Genomic DNA, 19477 nt, shown 5'->3' on the forward strand with positions numbered 1-19477 from the left:
TCACCGTGTATGGCCACCTTGAGTCTGTAGTGGGATTATCAAGTGGTTAAAATAAATGTATTCACTTATTATACAGTTACTTATACATTGAAATGTGGTTTCTGAAGTTATTGTTGTATACATAAAAGGTTATAATAACTACTGTTGCCATAGAAGTTTCAGTGTATTTAATTAACTGCCAAGTGAAACAGAAGAAAGGCTGCAATAATGAAAAGCTATATGTAAGATCACACCATAATACGTTTCTGAACTGCCTCAGGTTTCGGATAACAAAGAACCAGTGGCCCAAATCAAACATTTTGTCCATATGAGAAGGCAGCCTGCCAGAGTATTGTGTACAAAATGTAACCTTAGATCTGGCTATCTTTTTAATGCAGGCTCATCAGAATGAGTCAGATGGTCTTAAAAAATTTACCAGGTCATGGATCCTTTTCAATTATCGTACTCAAGTGATTTGCACTTTGATTTTGAGGAGTCTGGAAAGTCATTTGATTTTCAGTGTATGTTCTCATATCCATTGGTAGCAGGAAAGTTACAGCCTTTACTTTGCCTCTAAACGGAAGAGAACAAAATATTTAGTTCCGAAATATACAGTGATCTGTTTACAACATAAATGTGCTGTAATCTGCTGGCAGCGAGATACAACAATACATTACTAGAAAGAAACATTGCACTGGTCACATTTCTTTACAATCCACTAACACACACACACATTGCTAGAGACAGCACCCACCCACTACCTTGTCTCCTTGCACAGAGACACACACATTGCTAGAGACAGCACCCACCCATTACCTTGTCTCCTTGCACAGAGACACACACATTGCTAGCTACACTTCCCACCCAGCACCTTGTCTCCTTGCACAGATACACACACATTGCTAGCTACACTACCCACCCAGCACCTTGTCTACTTGCATAGAGACACACACACCAAACCCTCCAACATGACCCGTTCCGTTAGGTACAAAATGCTCTGCTCCTGGACTTCCTTCTTAATTGATGATAGGAGCCACCTGTGGTGAAACACCCTTCTCATCAATTTGCATTTTGGAGCAGAGCATTCTGTACCTGATGGAAGGAATCATGACAGACAGACACACACCAAAAAAAAAAAAAAGTGTATATATATATTTATATTAGGGGTGTGCACCGGCCACTTTTCGTGTTTTGTGTTTTGGTTTTGGATCTGGATCTTTCTTCGTGTTTTGGATCTGGATTGGTTTTGCCAAAACCACCCTTCCGTGTTTTGGGTTCTGGGTTTTGTGTTTTGGATCTGTATTTTTTTTTAAAAAGCATAAAAACAGCTAAAATCACAGAATTTGTTGGTTTCTCTGCTCCTATGCTATTATTAACCTCAATAACCTTAATTTCCACTCATTTCCAGTCTATTCTGAACACCTCACACCTCACAATAGTGTTTTCATGTCCAAAAGGTTGCACCGAGGTAGCTGGATGACTATGCTAAGCGACACGAGTGGGCGGCACAAACACGTGACCCATCTAGGAGTGACACTGCAGTGGCAGACAGGATGGCAGTTTGAAAAACTAGGCCCCAAACTGTACATAATGCAAAGAAAAAAAAGAAGTGCAAGATGGAATTGTCCTTGGGCCCTCCCACCCACCCTTATGTTGTATAAACAGGACATGCACACTTTAACAAATCAATCATTTCAGCGCCAGGGTCTGCCACACAACTGTGGCTGAAATGATTGGTTCGTTTGGGCCCCCACAAAACAAGCTGGCAATTAATGTGTCCCTGCACAAACTGGCTCTACGGAGGCAAGATGTCATCCTCATCCTCCTCATCCACCGATTCCTCACCCTCTTCAGTGTGTACATCCTCATCCTCACAAAGTATTAACTCGTCCCCACTTGAATCCACCACCACAGGTCCCTCTGTACCTTCTGGAGGCTGGTCTCCCTGGAAGAGCTGATAATTCATTTTGATGAACATCATCTTCTCCACATTCTGTGGAAGCAACCTCCTACGCCTTTCGCTGACAAGGTTCCCGGCTGCACTAAACACTCTTTCGGAGTACACACTGGAGGGGGGGCAACTCAGGTAAAATAGAGCCAGCTTGTACAGGGTCCTCCAAATTGCCTCTTTTTCCTGCCAGTACAGGTATGGACTGTCTGACATGCCTACTTGGATGCTGTCACCGATGTAATCCTCCACCATTCTGTCAATGGTGACAGTATCATATGCAGTGACAGTAGACATGTCAGAAATTGTTGCCAGGTCCTTCAGTCCGGACCAGATGTCCAAACTTGGTCCTGCCTGCCCTGCATCACCGCCAGCGGGTTGCTTAGGATACCTAAGTTTTTTCCTGGCAGCCCCAGTTGCGGGAGAAAATGAAGAAGGAGCCGTTGACGTGTCACGTTCCGCTTCAGCTGACAGTGTGTTCACCAGCAGGTCTTTGCACCTCTGCAGGCTTGTGTCGGCCGGAAAGAGAGACACCACATAGGCTTTAAACCTAGGATCAAGCACGGTGGCCAAAATGTAGTGGTCTGATTTCAACAGATTGACCACCCTGGAATCCTGGCAAAGCGAATGAGGGGCTTCATCCACAAGTCCCACATGCCGAGCGGAATCGCTCCGTCTTAGCTCCTCCTTCACTTTCTCCAGCTGCTTCTGCAAAAGCCTGATGAGGGGAATGACCTGACTCAAGCTGGCTGTGTCTGAACTGACTTCACGTGTGGCAAGTTCGAAGGGCTGGAGAACCTTGCACAACACGGAAATCATTCTCCACTGCGCTTGAGTCAGGTGCATACCCCCTCCTTTGCCTATGTCATAGGTGGATGTATAGGCTTGTATGGCCTTTTGCTGCTCCTCCATCCTCTGAAACATATAGAGGGTTGAGTTCCACCGCGTCACAACCTCTTGCTTCAGGTGATGGCGGGGCAGGTTCAAGAGTGTTTGCTGGCGCTCCAGTCTTCGGCACGCAGTCGCTGAATGGCGAAAGTGGCCAGAAATTTTTCGGGCCACCCAAAGCGTCTCCTGCACGCCCCTGTCGCTTTTCAGAAAATTCTGCACCACCAAGTTTATTGTGTGAGCAAAACATGGGACTGGAATTTGCCCAGATGTAATGCCCGCACAATATTGGTGGCGTTGTCAGATATCACAAATCCCCAGGAGAGTCTAAGTGGGGTAAGCCACTGGGCGATGATTTCCCTCAGTTTCTCTAAGAGGTTGTCGGCGGTGTGCCTCTTACTGAAACCGGTGATACACAGCGTAGCCTGCCTTGTAACGAGCTGGCGTTTCTGAGATGCTGCTACTGGTGACGCTGCTGCTGTTGCTGCGTAAGGTGATACATCTACCCAGTGGGCTGTCACAGTCATATAGTCCTTAGTCTGCCCTGTTCCACTTGTCCACATGTCCGTGGTTAAGTGGACATTGTGTACAACGGCATTTTTCAGGACACTGAGGACACTTTTTCTGACGTTTCTGTACAGTCTCGGTATCGCCTGCCTATTGAAGTGGAATCTAGACGGGATTTGGAACCGGGGACACACTACCTCCATCAATTGTCTAAATCCCACTGCACTAATGGCGGATACCGGACGCACGTCTAACACCAACATAGCAGTCAAGGCCTCAGTTATACATTTTGCTTCAGGATGACTGCTGTCGTACTTCATCCTCCTCGCTAAGGACTGTTGGAGGGTCAATTGTTTAGTAAAAGTAGTGGTGTTCCTACTTCCTCTCTGGGATGATGAACGACTCCCAGCAGCAGCAACAGCAGCAGCGGCAGCAGTAGGCGTAGCAATGCAGGATCCTCCAGAGGAATCCCGGATAGGAGAGTCAGTCATGCCAGTGACATGGCCTGCAGGACTACTTCCGATCCTGACTAAGGAGGAAATTGACGAGGAGGGAGTTGACGGTGTGGTTTGCAGGCGCTTGGATACAACAGGACAACGGGATTTAGGTGTCCCTGGACTGTTTACGGTCTTAGCCAAAGTTTCTGAACTTGACAGTAACTTTTTATGAACGCGCTGCAGGTGCCGTATAAGGGAGGATGTTCCTAGGTGGTTGACGTCCCTACCCCTACTTATTTCACCTTTACATATGGTACATATGGCAAGACAGTTGTTGTCCGGATTTGGATAGAAATATTGCCAGACCAAAGAGGTGGAATGTTTGGTCTTCTGCCCAGGCATGACCGTGATGGGCTTTTTCATCCCACGGACAACAACTGTCTCCCCCGGAGCCTGATTTAAACAAACCACATCACCATCAGAATCCTCCTCGCCAACTTCCTCCTCAGCGCCAGCTACACCAGTATCCTCATCCTGTTGTACTTCAACAGTGACATCTTCAATTTGCATATCAGCAAGTGGACTGTGGGTGCTCCTTTCAGCACTTGCAGGGGGCGTGCAAATGGTGGAAAGAGCCACCTCTTCCCGTCCAGTGCTGGGAAGGTCAGGCATCGCAACCACCACCACACTTGGACTCTCCTTGGGGATTTGTGATATCTTCTTAGAAAGGACAGTTCTTCGCTGTGCTTTTGCCAGCTTAACTCTTTTGATTTTTTTAGTGGGAGGAGGGCTTCCATCGTCATGTGAAGCTGAACCACTAGTCATGAACATACTAGGGATCGACCTTAGCCGTTCCTTGCCACTCCGTGTCGTAAATGGCATATTGGCAAGTTTACGTTTCTCTTCAGCTGATTTAAATGTCTTTTTCAAGGTCATTTTCCTGAACTTTGCCATTTGGGATTGTATGTGCCCTCTACTATGACATTGGGCATCGGCCTTGGCAGACGACGTTGATGGCATGTTATCGTCTATGTCATGACTAGTGGCAGCAGCTTCAGCACTAGGAGGAAGTGGTTCTTGATCTTTCTCTATTTTATTTTTATCGGAGAAAGTTTGGTCCTCCATTTATGTTATATCTATTTGATATATACGTGCGGCTAAACACAGAAAATAATTTTTTTTTTGGTTTGGACTGGAGTGTACTTTGGGGGTTACAGCACCCTTTAACGGTCAAGCCAGCCGGCCCTTTACTTATGACACAGGCGCACGCTTGGCACTACTTTGTTGATGCACGTGCGGCTACTGCGCACACAATTCACAAACACAGAAAATTATTTTTTTTTGGTTTGGACTGGAGTGTACTTTCGGGGGTTACAGCACCCTTTAACGGTCAAGCCAGCCGGCCCTTTACTTATGACACAGGCGCACGCTTGGCACTACTTTGTTGATGCACGTGCGGCTACTGCGCACACAATTCACAAACACAGAAAATAATTTTTTTTTTGGTTTGGACTGGAGTGTACTTTGGGGGTTACAGCACCCTTTAACGGTCAAGCCAGCCGGCCCTTTACTTATGACACAGGCGCACGCTTGGCACTACTTTGTTGATGCACGTGCGGCTACTGCGCACACAATTCACAAACACAGAAAATAAATTTTTTTTGGGTTTGGACTGGAGTGTACTTTCGGGGGTTACAGCACCCTTAACGGTCAAGCCAGCCGGCCCTTTACTTATGACACAGGTGCACGCTTGGCACTACTTTGTTGATGCACGTGCGGCTACTGCGCACACAATTCACAAACACAGAAAATAATTTTTTTTTTGGTTTGGACTGGAGTGTACTTTCGGGGGTTACAGCACCCTTAATGGTCAAGCCAGCCGGCCCTTTACTTATGACACAGGCGCACGCTTGGCACTACTTTGTTGATGCATGTGCGGCTACTGCGCACACAATTCACAAACACAGAAAATAATTTTTTTTTTGGTTTGGACTGGAGTGTACTTTCGGGGGTTACAGCACCCTTAACGGTCAAGCCAGCCGGCCCTTTACTTATGACACAGGCGCACGTTTGGCACTACTTTGTTGATGCACGTGCGGCTACTGCGCACACAATTCACAAACACAGAAAATAATTTTTTTTTTGGTTTGGACTGGAGTGTACTTTGGGGGTTACAGCACCCTTTAACGGTCAAGCCAGCCGGCCCTTTACTTATGACACAGGCGCACGCTTGGCACTACTTTGTTGATGCACGTGCGGCTACTGCGCACACAATTCACAAACACAGAAAATAATTTTTGGTTTGGACTGGAGTGTACTTTCGGGGGTTACAGCACCCTTAACGGTCAAGCCAGCCGGCCCTTTACTTATGACACAGGCGCACGCTTGGCACTACTTTGTTGATGCACGTGCGGCTACTGCGCACACAATTCACAAACACAGAAAATAATTTTTTTTTTGGTTTGGACTGGAGTGTACTTTCGGGGGTTACAGCACCCTTAACGGTCAAGCCAGCCGGCCCTTTACTTATGACACAGGCGCACGCTTGGCACTACTTTGTTGATGCACGTGCGGCTACTGCGCACACAATTCACAAACACAGAAAATAATTTTTTTTTTGGTTTGGACTGGAGTGTACTTTCGGGGGTTACAGCACCCTTAACGGTCAAGCCAGCCGGCCCTTTACTTATGACACAGGCGCACGCTTGGCACTACTTTGTTGATGCACGTGCGGCTACTGCGCACACAATTCACAAACACAGAAAATAATTTTTTTTTGGTTTGGACTGGAGTGTACTTTCGGGGGTTACAGCACCCTTTAACGGTCAAGCCAGCCGGCCCTTTACTTATGACACCGGCGCACGCTTGGCACTACTTTGTTGATGCACGTGCGGCTACTGCGCACACAATTCACAAACACAGAAAATATATTATTTTTTTAGCACTTGGGGGGAGCACCCCTGATGGACAGAGCACCCCCTGGACAACACTACAGCACTCCTTTAGGACTGGGACACTGCACAGGACTTTGGAGTGGACACAGCCCCTATGGAGAACTGACTGCACAACACAGTCCAGCCAGCCCCTATGGACTTTGAAGTAGTGGACACAGCCCCTATTAACAACAGCAGCACAGCACAACACAGCCAGCCCCTATGGACTTTGAAGTAGTGGACAACAGCAGCACTACACTACACTACACTACACAGCCCTAACTCCCACCCTCCCTCTTCACTGTCCACAGCCGAGTGAGAAAATGGCGCCGACGCGGGTACCTTATATAGGATCCAAAACCCGCGAGACTCGGAAGGCGGGATGATGACGTTTTGCCTCGATTTCAGATCCGAGTCAGGCGGGAAAAGTCGAGCCTGACTCGAATCGGACTCGGATCGGGGGGGCTCGGGGGGGTTCGGATTTCAGAAATCCGAACCCGCTCACCCCTAATATATATATATATATATTGGAAGTGTGTTATAGTTATACTTGCCAATGGTAGTGGAAATAACAGCACCTATAATATAATAATCTTAGCAATTTACAGTAACAACGAATAAATATATATATTGCTCCATTGTTACATGTATTTACCTTACAAGGGCTGAACAGAAAGTACATGATTATTATATTAGTAATATGTGTAGTTACAGTTATCTAAATACATTTTAACTAGTGCATAGTTTCCTGATGTGAGTCTGAAGATTATCAAAAGTGTTGGGGAGCTCTACATTACTACTGGCATTCATTGCTAGTCCTTTGGAGATGTAATCATTATATAAAGTCCCATGAATCCCAACTCAGCATTGTGTCTGTAGCTGCGGGCAGCTGCCGAGGCCTGTATTACTTCCTAATGCTAACGCCAGTATCCATTCAATTGATGTGTGGGATCAGGCCTATGTAAGCAGAAACCAGTGCGACTGCAACCATCATCATTAGTATCTGCACTTACAGCAGCCCCATGCTAGGTGCAGGGGATCTGTTAAGCTGGCCATACGCGCTACAATTATTAGGGCGATCCGCCCGATATCCGCCGATCGCCCCGATAATTGTAGCGTGTGTGTAGGCGACCGAGAGTTAAATATTGCTCGGTCACGCATGCCGGATCGTCCAGCATGCCCGTCCGATGCGTTATTTAACAGGTACTGTCGGTTGCATCGGGCAGTGTATGCCCAGCCACGGCCGACAGACAGACATTTCCTGTATTCCTTCCCATGGAAGGAACAGGGAAATGTGTCATCCCCCGGGGGCGGGGCGCAGATGTCGGGCTGATACACTGTGAGAAATCCCACAGTCTATGCCGCGGACATCTGCGGCTGGCAGGCTGCCAGATAAAATGTCTGTCGGTCTGACAGGCATTTTATCTGCACGTGTATGCCCAGCTTTAGAAGCAGGCTTACCTGGTCCATACACATTAGTCAGAATCACATGGAGAAATTGATTCACGTCCACCACACCTCCCATGAGACTCCCAGAAATCAGGGTGGTTCTGTACGATCGCTTTTCTGCTGCCCACTTCACACCCCAACACACCCTATGTCACGCAAAGACAGATCTGGCCAAATTGCCTCCGACTCAGGATAGGACGGACATACGCAAAATCTTAGCTGGAACAGCACCTGCACTGTCAAAAATGTAAAATAAATCTGTGGTATTTAAATCTATTTTTCATGAAATAACCTTGTTCTAGTACATATTCTTTATGCTACAAATGGTGTATTGAATAATGTTAGGGATATTTATATTTGTTTTAATAAACAGAATGCTTGCTCTAAGTGTAGGAGTTTACAGGTTATACCGCTTTCATACCTAAATTCCATGTCTGATCCGGAGGTTGGAACAGCGGGCTCGATTCAGACCCACTCGCTAGATGCATTTGCACGCAGCCGTCAGCTGCCAAAGTATGTAAATGCCGTGATCGCACGCCAAGGCATTAGCACGCCCACTATGTCTTGGCGTGCGATCATGGTGTGTATTTAGACGCCCACCAGCCTGTCTTAAGATGCCCACTTTCCCACGTCATCTCCAGGAAGTGTATGCAACAATCGGTACCATCGAGTACCTTTGGACCTATTCGCAGCACTTGTGGCTGACCATAGCCTACCGCAAGTACTGCAAGTGCTTCAGTGTGTAACTCAGCCAAGTGACATGTATTACGACGCTGCATCTTAATTATGCATGCCTCTGCAACAGCGTTAAGATGCTCAGATACGCCTGCGTTCGCACCACCACACCCGTTTCCATCGACCATCCCCTGTCACCACCCACAAATGGCTCATCCTGTCACTCAATCTAGCGAGGTGGCTATGCGCTGTGAGCGACCGTTTCCCGATCTCATGGATTAGTTTGCGCACGCGCACTGCATCTTATACGCATGCGCACAATGCAAACATCACAGGCTAGCTGCGAACGCAGCCTAGTGAGCGGGTCTGAATCGGCCCAGGGTTCCATATCATATCAGACCAGGAATTTAGCCGGTGCCGACCAGGATATTCCCGAGTCGGCGCCGTTCACACCAGAGCCAGGTCTGCAGTGCCCGGGCTCTTCCGGCGTGGAAGTGGATTCTTGGAGATGACGTCGTCTCCAAGCGCCACTGAAGCCGACCAATTGGCATGGCATGAGGCGCGCTCCAGGTCATCATGACCCGGATTGCGCCATTTACACTGCAGGGTTTCATGGGTCATTCCCGTGTTAAACCCTGCAAGTTACCTGGGTTGGATTGCCGGGTCACTCGACCTGAGAATCCAACCCTGTCCCCTTTTACACCAAGGTGCTACCCGGGTTAACCCTGCAATAACCCGGGTTTTAGCTCTGGTGTAAAAGGGGTATTAGTATGGTCTCCCCTTTAATGCACAACTTTTCTCCTTGTGCCCTGGTCGCTACTCATTATGTCACTGCACGCACATTCTCCGTTAGGTATGAGTATGTTCCTAATTCTTAGCAGTATATAACATTTAGTTGGTTTTTGGAGCATATTTGTGGATGTTTGTAATTTTTCATTATGGAATTTATTTTTAAAAATATCCTAATTTGGGTATATCAATCCCTGTCCAAACGGCACTTACAATTTTATTTTCTTACCATAGGCACACCAGTCAATGTTAGCAATCAATCAATCAATCAATCAATCAATCAATCAATCAATCAATCAATCAATCAATACGTCTTTGGACCATGAGAGAACATAGAAACCATGCAAAGATAGCACTTTTGTCAATATTGAACCCAATTGTTCAGTATATATACACCAGCGATGCTAACCATTATACCAGTGGTTATCAAACTCGGTCCTCAGGATCCCACACAGGTCACATTTTCCAGGTCACCCAGCAGGTGCACAGGTGTATACATTACTCACTGACACATTTGGAAAGATCCACAGGTGGAGCTAATGTTTCACTTGTGATTCTGTGAGGAGCCCTGGAAAACATGCACTGTTTGGGGTCCTAAGGACCGAGTTTGAGAACCTGTGCACTATGCCATAGTATTTTTTTTATTTTAAGTTTTATTTAAGGGGTTTTATTTATTACGAACAGTTTTTTTAGCCCTGGCTATTTATCAACATTTTCATACAGAGACAAGGTATCCGTGAATACACAAAAACCTGTACTCTAGTTAAAAATCCAACTGTCAGGGTACAAAACAGAATATCTTTAACATAATTACAGAACGAAGAAAAAAATGAGCATTCAGTGAAAATAAACAAGCCTCATTACAGAAATTACAGCAGCCTCATGTTGCCAATGTTTCCGTCACTAATTAGGACCTTTGTCAAGGCCATAAAAATTCAACACACAAGAGCGGTATGATGTTCCTTCCTAATACAGTATATACAGAATATACCAAAAGTAGCATTTTATTAAAAGCATATAACACGCCCGAACAACGGTGGCTGACAGTTTACAATGGCAATCTGCATGGATTGTTATCTGTACTCATCACCCACAATGCTCATTTGCATGTCCCGGACAAAACCTGGGAATTGAGGCTATTGCTGAATTCTGTGCTCTATTTATAAGCTGCCAGCTTCCTCCATTTTTAATGGCTAAAAAACTATATATATATATTTAGAACAAAATATACAATAAAAAGTGAGTTTTTATTCAAAGGCAAAACCAGCAATTATTGTTTACTCTCTATGTAATCTACATGTACTAAATAAACAAACACCACCCACTTCAACAGGGCTTTTGTTTGAATGCATTTAATAGCCCAGAATATTATGTTGAATTGAATCAATTATCTAGATATAAACTGACAAAGTAAATTACAATAAAAGTGTTCTTGGTAATATGTGAATGAAGGCTGTGGCACATGGCCACAATTCCATGTTCTTGATGATGAAGTTCACAGGGCAGTCATAAGCTGTGCAGGGATACAGTGCTAGCTTCCTGTGGCTACTCATGGTGGCATGGCTATACCCAGTACGGGTCTCTATGTAGGAACAGTGCACCATTTTGGCAGTGTGGTTACGCTTCCTCTGCACTACCTGGTCCCCAAAGAAACCTGGGCCTGGGTACTTTGTACACGTCCCCCCTCTCAGCACCCCTAAAATAAAAATTCAATGAGAAATAAAGAGGCAATGGCCAAGATGCTCTAAAACCACTAATTACAGTTTAGGAGATCTTAGCATGTCATTCATTTCTTTAGGGTCTCTTTAACACTAAGGGGCTGATGTTGCATGCATCAGTTTTGCAGACAGATCTCTCTTGTTTCCACACTACGCATCCTCCAGCGTCCAGCGTACACGTCTATGGAGTCACAAGTAACTCGGTCATATGTCCACTTGTGGCTGAAGGAATGTAACTGAGTGGTAATGGGGCGTTTGCACGTAGGCATAGCCTAGAAAGGGCATACCAAGGTTAAGTTGACAGAATTGCAGGATACGTAGAGTTGTGTATATGCAGATATACTCCTGTTCTCAGACAGTCTCTAAGAGGTTATGCACTAAGATAAGCAAGGTCTCCCTAATCCAAATGTAGGTTACCTCTTTTGCATTGCTTAAAACTCAAGAGGCCTTAAGTATAAGAGGATGCTAATGAAATGTAAATGTTAACACATTAGTAGCTATTCTCTAAACTCATTTATGCTTAACTCAGGTCAAAAAGGTAAAAAGTAGCACCTAAACCGATCATCATAGCTCATTAGAGATTTTTTAGTACTAGATCAAGAAGGGCACCTTACTGCAAGCCTGGACAAGGTTGTCTCACAGGTCGGTACTGTGAAAATAAAAGCCCCAGCATGCTTTGCCAGATAGATAATAGCTGATAGTTCTGCAGGGTATACTGACACTTGTAGTTTCACAAGCCTGTCTCACTTGCTTTCTTGCCTGGCACTGTGTCTAAAATAACATTTAGTATAAATTAGTAAAAAAAAAAATATATATATATATATGTTTAGAGGTCAACCTCACATATAAGTGTAACCAGCACTAGCACTTCTGCCTAGGCTGGTACTGGGAAAAGTGAAGGGACAAAGAGTGTCCCCCCAAAATTTCCATTACAAGATGGCAGTATAGCAGGTGGTACACTCTGTGTGACCTGAGCCCCCCCCCCCCCCCCCACCATCAGAGTGCTAACCAGCCCTAGACTGATAAGCACAGTGCTGGTATCCCTAGGGAAGCGGGGTCCCTATGACCCCTGGGAACAACCAGCCCTGTGTTTATAGCACTCTTGCTATTGCCTACACTCTTTGGGTAGTGGTGCTGGGATTAATAAATATATGTAAATGTAAAAATTAATATTATCAATTACTGGCAAACTACACATCCCAGCTAAACCTGTCATGCCCAATTTTAAGGGCTGTCATGGCAGACATGGTCTGCTGACACCGATGCACCTGTAACCAAATCTTACAATAACAACAGTACGCACACATTGTAGAAAAAAACAATCCTTTAATAAATAAACACACCCCAGTGAAAAGTTGTTTTTGTTCCAAAGTAGTCATCCAAGGTACTGCACTTGCCAAAATAAAAATAAAAAATTATACACCAGGGAGAAAATGTAACAACCAATCTGGTTTTGCCTTTTAAATTGTTGCAGTTTTAAAACATCAGACAGACTCGCAGGCATTGCTCTGATGTCATCATCTCACGGGCTATTACATTTTCCCCCAATGCTGCCTCTTACAAGACCCCGATGGTAATGGCAAATCACTCAAGACCACTGTCACATTAATGGATTGGTCATCAGAGTGCCCCCCATCCTAATTTTTCCAATACTATCCAAAGCAGAAGCACTGCACTTTATGGGACCTATGCATTTCTTTTCTTTTAATCCTTTTATATCCTTTCAAACACACTGTTAACATGCCGGAATGCAAGCAGAGGTGGTGGTTGCATAGCCCCCTGCACATCATAGCAAGTTAAAGGCTACAAATGATGGACTATTACATGACTTGGAGGCTGAAGTTGCCTCATTCTCACCGTGATTTTTGGCAACTTATAAATTACCAAAAATTGCAACCTACAGTATTACATCCCTCCCCAATAGTTTCACAAGAGCTGGAAAGCCACAGATTCCCTAACCGTGTTTCATTGTATTATTCTAATACAATAAAAAAGTTCAGCCCAATAAGAATAGGGAAGTATAATGTCATGACAGTATGACATCAACCTGGCCCTGTCATGACAGTATGACATCAACCTGGCCCTGTCATGACAGTATGACATCAACCTGGCCCAGGGGCGTATTAAGAGAGGAGGGGGTCCACGTGCAGTCTCCGTCTGGGGCCCCATCCTCTCTACCCAGCAACCGGCAGCGCACTGAGCGCAGCAGTAGACTCTGGGCACTAGTATGCTCTAGCGGTGTGCCAAAGTCTGCTGTGCAGGTCACCGGCGAAATGGCGTAGCAGCCATTTTCCGAGCGATGCGCAAAATGCTAGGAATTGCCATTTCGCCGGTGATTTGTACAGCAATGCTACCACCGATGCAGGACTCCAGAGAGATAAGTATTGAATAAATGGGTGCAGGGTGTGCTGTGTGGGCCCCCTTGGACCCAGGGCTTGTTTGTACCGCATTCCCTGCACCTATTATAGATACGCCTGTATATATGTATGTATATAAGGCCTAATTCAGACTTGTACGAAAACCCGATGGTTTGCATACACGTTCGATGGTGGGTGGACTGCTTAGTGTATAGCGTCCAACTCTGCATTAGGCCCATAATGAGCACATGCTGAACAATGAAACATTTTGCATTTTACATTTTAATTAAAAAAGACTGCTTTGTAGTAAGAATACACTTGATTTCTAAAATAAATAAAATGCTCCTTTAAATAATTTTTATTTCAATCCCTCAGTTCCGCTCAGTAAATGTACCCAATCTGAGCTCCTTCCAGATACACAGGCACTGTCAGCATGTTTAATGTTATACTGCCAGCACTGTTAACACTGTTAAAATGCTTCAACTTGCATTTTAAACTTGAAAGCATCGCGGTGCCGACATACTGCTGCCGACATTGACATCGTAGAGAATGTCACTATCAATATGACTGCACCCTTTCATCTTTAATGAACCTTGTGGCCTATTACAATACAGCATTAAATAGTACCTGCACTTGCTCATATATTCCTGGAATGATCTTGTCTTTGGGATGCCATTTACTATCATGTCAGAAGGTGTTTCAGCAGCAGTTTCTTTGTCTTTGGCTATGTGCTGTCCAATGTCAGCCTCTGAGATCTGTATAGTTTCACTTAGTTCCAGTGTCCCGGTGCTAGAATGTCTTTTCATATGTGCACTGGGTTTATGGTGGTCAGAACTGGAAAGAAGAGATGACATAGAATATCGGCGGACAGTCATTGCAGCACCTAAAATAAAAAATAAAAATCCATTTATAAATCACCATTCACAATTTGTACTTTTCGCACAAAACATGTTGTGAATTTTGAGCTACTCCGGCAACCATGGAATAATAAGGCAGCTTTGTCCACTTTCTGCAACACTTATGTCTCTAGTGCATTTTTGTTATCACTATTAAATCATTTTCCATTATACTCTCAGTTGTGTTTCAGTGTTATTTGTTGTCATATACTCATGTATATTGTATATACATGCAGAAGATGTCTGTATATGTTGATAACATGGAAGGCCAATAGGGAAGGGAGTGGTTTCCATTTCTGAAATACTGTGACAGTATTTGGTAGGGGGTGTACAGTATATGAATACTGTATAAATGCTTGTTACGATTATATTCCATATAGGTGTAAGCTAATGGGTCCTTTACCTCTTTGTCTGTTTGAAAATACCCTGAGGCGTATTTAGCACATTAGTTATAACCTTAATCGTCTGTTTCCGCATGTTTAAGAGCAGAATTAAGTGTCCGCTGTATATAACATCATAAAAAGCAGAAGATACCTGAGATCAGGGATGGACTGGGGCTGCTGAGCAGCCCTGGCAGTCCCCCTGCGCTTGTGGCCTCGTCTCAAAAGGGACGTGGCCTAATCTAACGGGTGTGCCGCAAGTCACGGGGGCCTGGCCTTGCAGCAAGGCCCCATCTTTCAGTATCCCCGGCCAAGCAGAACGATGGGAGGCGGAGCTACTCTGCTGGGGTTTGACGCTGGACCAGCCATCGGCCCTTCCGGCATTTGCCAGAAGTGCCAGATGGGCAGTCCTGCCCTGCCTGAGATATTTCCTGCTTTCCGATCAGCAACCATTGTTTTGTTTTTTTGTTTTTTTTATAGGGGCGGGGGTAGAGGAATTGTAACAAATGCAAAAAAGCTTAACACTTGGAGTTTGCATGCATTAGCTATGGTAACACCATCTTCAGGTGATGTTAGCTCTCTAAAATCATGGAGTAGTCCTGCTGGAGAGGGGTATTGCAATCCCACTCCGGTGTGCTGGTAGGCATTGCGATCACAAGTATTTTGAGATGTGGATGCACGGCTGGACATCCACCCATGAGCATTTCAAGAACAGGTCCAAACCCAGAAGCAAAGTGATCATGCAATAAATAAATAATTGTGGTGCTGTTTTTGGTACCCACCCAGTGGCAGTATGACTGGTTAACATTTCAGGCCTGTACATGCTAAAGGCTAAAGGATCCAAGGTATCCTATTACAATAGGACATTGTATTATCTGTAAGTTCTCATACAAATTATATTGTCAAGATCAACTAATGATCTAATATAAATGAACTTCCAGTCATCCAGGTTCTGCCTGTTATTATACTTTTCCACTGCGCAATCACTTAGCAGTTAGCACTCTTACCAGCCAAGGATTTGTAGCAAGTTTACTTAGGTACTACTGACATGGGAAACAGACTGCACGTAGTTTGCTGAAAAAGAGGGATCATATTCAATTTCTAGAGGTAATCTTTTATTTCTTCTTACAAAGAGTGGATGTGGGAGGGCTCTGGGTAGCTCCGTTGGTACTAAAAATGAAATCCGGGCCTTACCTTTACACGTGGCATCTGGTGAATCCCAAATGCAGGGCGGGTGCAAGGTTTCTAGTTGCACTAAGCTATATAATACCTTCCTTGCACACCCAATACCCAGCTCCCCACATATACTGTATACGCCTGTTCCAGTACCCTAATGGTACACACTCGCCAGTCAGACTTGCAGCTGTGAAAAGATGTGCAATGAGATAAGACACACATGCAAAAAAAACAAATAAATGCAACTCTACCAACCCTAATCCCCTGTACTGGAGTTTCATCGGCTCATACGAGTATAACACAATTCTGATGCCCCGGCAAGAATTGAGCATGCCGACATGCATCTGTGGTCTGTGCTTGATAGATCACGTATTGACCAGGCTGTATAATATATGTCTCATTTGCAATGCTATACAACAGTAGGCTAATACAGTATCTCTCAGATGGTCCTGCAACAGTGAAGAAGCACAGGGGTTGTCCCGCTGGCACCCCATCGTGCACAAATGACACAGCACAGGCTCTTTGCGCCAGGCTAAGTCAGACCCACATCTTAAATTAAATATAACAATTTATTAAAAAAATAGCTGCTCAATACAGGACTGGCCCACCCCAGCGCCCAGAGGTGTCTCTGTCCCGGAGGGATGGATAGGATAGTCCATGGTTCGGTGGAAGGGGAAGCCCCGCTGCAGCACCCCCTGTGCTGGCTTCTGCTCACGCCTATGACACACACATATAATCATATATACAGTTGCAACTAGAAATGTGCGCTGACCCCTGTGTTTTGGTTTTGGATCTGGATCTCCCCTGGTTTTGGATCTGGATTGGTTTTGCCAAAACCTCACCTCCATGTTTTGTTTTCGTGTTTTGGATTTTTTCTTAAAAAATAAAAAAAACAGCTAAAATCACATAAAATGGGCCTTTTTTGTTCCTACGGTATTAATAACCTCAATAACATTTATTTCCACTCGTTTCCAGTCAATTTTGACCACCTCACAGCTCACAATATTGATTTTTTTTCATCTAGTTAAAGGGCCAAAAGGTTGCATGCAGCTTGCTGGCTCAAAACTGATTGATATAATTATTAATAGAGTTGAGGACTGTGCAAAGATGATAGTTGGGATACCCTTGAGGATTGAAGAATTGATAGTTGATAGTTGGTGCATCCCCTGGCTGTAAAATTGATAATAAATTAATTAAAAAACAATTCATTGGTCATATCCCCTGGCTGAATAATTAATAAAAAGAAATTCATTGGTGCAGCCCCTGGCTGTAAAATTGATAAATTAATTAAAAAACAATTCATTGGGTGCAGCCCCTGGCTGAATAATTAATAAACAGAAATTCATTGGTGCAGACCCTGGCTGTAAAATTGCTAATTAATTTAAAAACAAAATCACTGGTTCCTAAAACAACCATAACATTAATAATGGAAAGGAAAAAGGTGCAAGATGGAATAGTCCTGGCAGCTGCAGAAACTGAAGGGGGAGATGATGGCGTTTCACATGCGGCTGCAGCTACCAATTTTTTTTACCAACAGCTCTTTGCACAGTTTTAGATTTCGGGCTGTTGGAAAAAAACTCACAAGGTAAGACTTAAGCCTAGGATCCAGAATGGTTGCCAAAATATATGTTTCAGATTTCAATAGATTGGTGACTCGTGGATCCTGGTTAAGTTAATCAAGGACTTGATTCACCAGTCCGACATACTTTGCGCAATTGCTCCATATCAGCTCCTCCTTCAGTTTCTCCAGCTGTTTTTGCTAAAGTCTGATGAAGGGAATGACCTGACTCAAGCTGGCAGTGTCTGAACTAACTTCACGTGTGGCAAGTTCAAAGGTTTTGAGAACCTTGCACAACACGGAAATTATTCTCCAATGCGCTTGAGTAAGGAGCATTCCCCCTCCACGGCCTATGTCATAGTACGTTGTATAGCCCTGCATGGCCTTTTGCTGTTCCTCCATCTGCTGAAGCATATAGAGGGTAGAATTCCACCGAGTTACTACCTCTTGCTTCAGCTGATGGCACGGCAAATTTAACAGTACCTGCTGGTCATGCAATCTTTGACAAGCGGTCGCTGAATGTCTAAAATGTCCAGATATTTTGCGGGCCACCGAGAGCATCTCCTGCACGAGCATGTCAGATTTTAAAAAACGTTGCACCACCAAATTAATTGTGTGAGCAAAACATGGGACGTGTTCGAATTGGCCCACATGTAATGCTCTCACAATATTGCTGGCATTGTCCGAAATCACAAAACGAGGAGAGTCCAATTGGGGTAAGCCATTTAGCAATGATTTCCCTGAGTTTTTCTAAGAGGTTCTCAGCGGTATGCCTCTTAGTGAAACCGGTGATTCTCAGAGTAGCCTGTCTCTATATCAGCTGTCTTTTGGTAGATGTTGCTGCTGCTGTTGCTGTTGTAGGCAATACACCTACCCAGTGGGCTGTCACAGTCATGTAATCCTTAGTTTGCTCTGTCCCACTTGTCCACATATCAGTGGTCAAGTGGACAGTGGGTACAACGGCATTTCTGAGGACATTAGTAAGGTTTTTTTAATGTCCTTTTTCAGACTTGGAATTGCTGTTCTAGCGAAGTGGAATCTAGAAGGGATCTGGTAGCGAGGACACAGGACCTTAATTAACTGTTGAAAACCCACTGCAGTAATGGCGGATATTGGATGCACGTCTAATACCAGCATAGTTGTTAAGGCATCAGTAATCCGCTGTGCAACTGGGTGGTTGCTGTCAAACTTGTTTGACCTTGCAAACGATTGTTTGACAGTTAATTGTTTTTTGGAGGATACGCTACAAGTAGTCTTCCTCCTGGTCCCCTTCTGTGATAAAGATCCAGTCACAGCAACAGCAGCAGCAACAGACGTAGTCAACAAGGATCCTTCTGAGGAATCATGAATAGGAGAGGAGTCAATCATGCTATGAATACCAACATTGCATGCAGCAGGACTACTCCCGATGATGAATGAGGATGTTGATGATGCAGGTGTTGGTGTTGGAGATCGAAGGCGCTTGGATCTCACAGAGAGCGAGCAGGTAGGTGATACAGGTCTCGTTACTTTTTGAGTTTTGGAACTTGGCGCCAAACACTATGATATTTGATGAATGTGCTGCAAGTGACGTAACAAGGAGGAGGTTCGTAGGTGGTTTAGGTCCCTCCCTCTACTCACTCTTGCATGGCAACTGTCACATATGGCTTGACAACTGTTGTCCGGATCAGGGTGGAAATAATTCCACATGTGAGAAGTAGATTTTTTTTGTCTTTTGTCCCGGCATGACAACAATGGGCTTTGGCTTTTTCAATCCATGGGCAACAGCTGTTGCCTTACTTACACAA

At 44.7% G+C, this 19477-nt stretch overlaps 1 protein-coding gene across 1 annotated transcript in view; it reads right to left on the minus strand.

Annotated features, from left to right (window-relative positions):
• Window positions 1-419: 419 nt before the first annotated feature.
• The window catches only part of CCDC195 (coiled-coil domain containing 195), a 40681-nt gene continuing 21623 nt past the window's right edge, over window positions 420-19477 (minus strand). The window contains exons 2-3 of the mRNA XM_088446261.1: window positions 14308-14563; window positions 420-552 (exon numbers count right to left, since the gene is read on the minus strand). Of these exons, the coding sequence (XP_088302387.1) occupies window positions 420-552; window positions 14308-14563 (389 nt within the window). The remainder of the gene's footprint in view (window positions 553-14307; window positions 14564-19477) is intronic.

This window comes from Taudactylus pleione, unplaced genomic scaffold (genome assembly GCF_031769625.1).
Source record: "Taudactylus pleione unplaced genomic scaffold, aTauple2 ptg000395l, whole genome shotgun sequence".
Taxonomy (NCBI): Eukaryota; Metazoa; Chordata; class Amphibia; order Anura; family Myobatrachidae; genus Taudactylus; species Taudactylus pleione.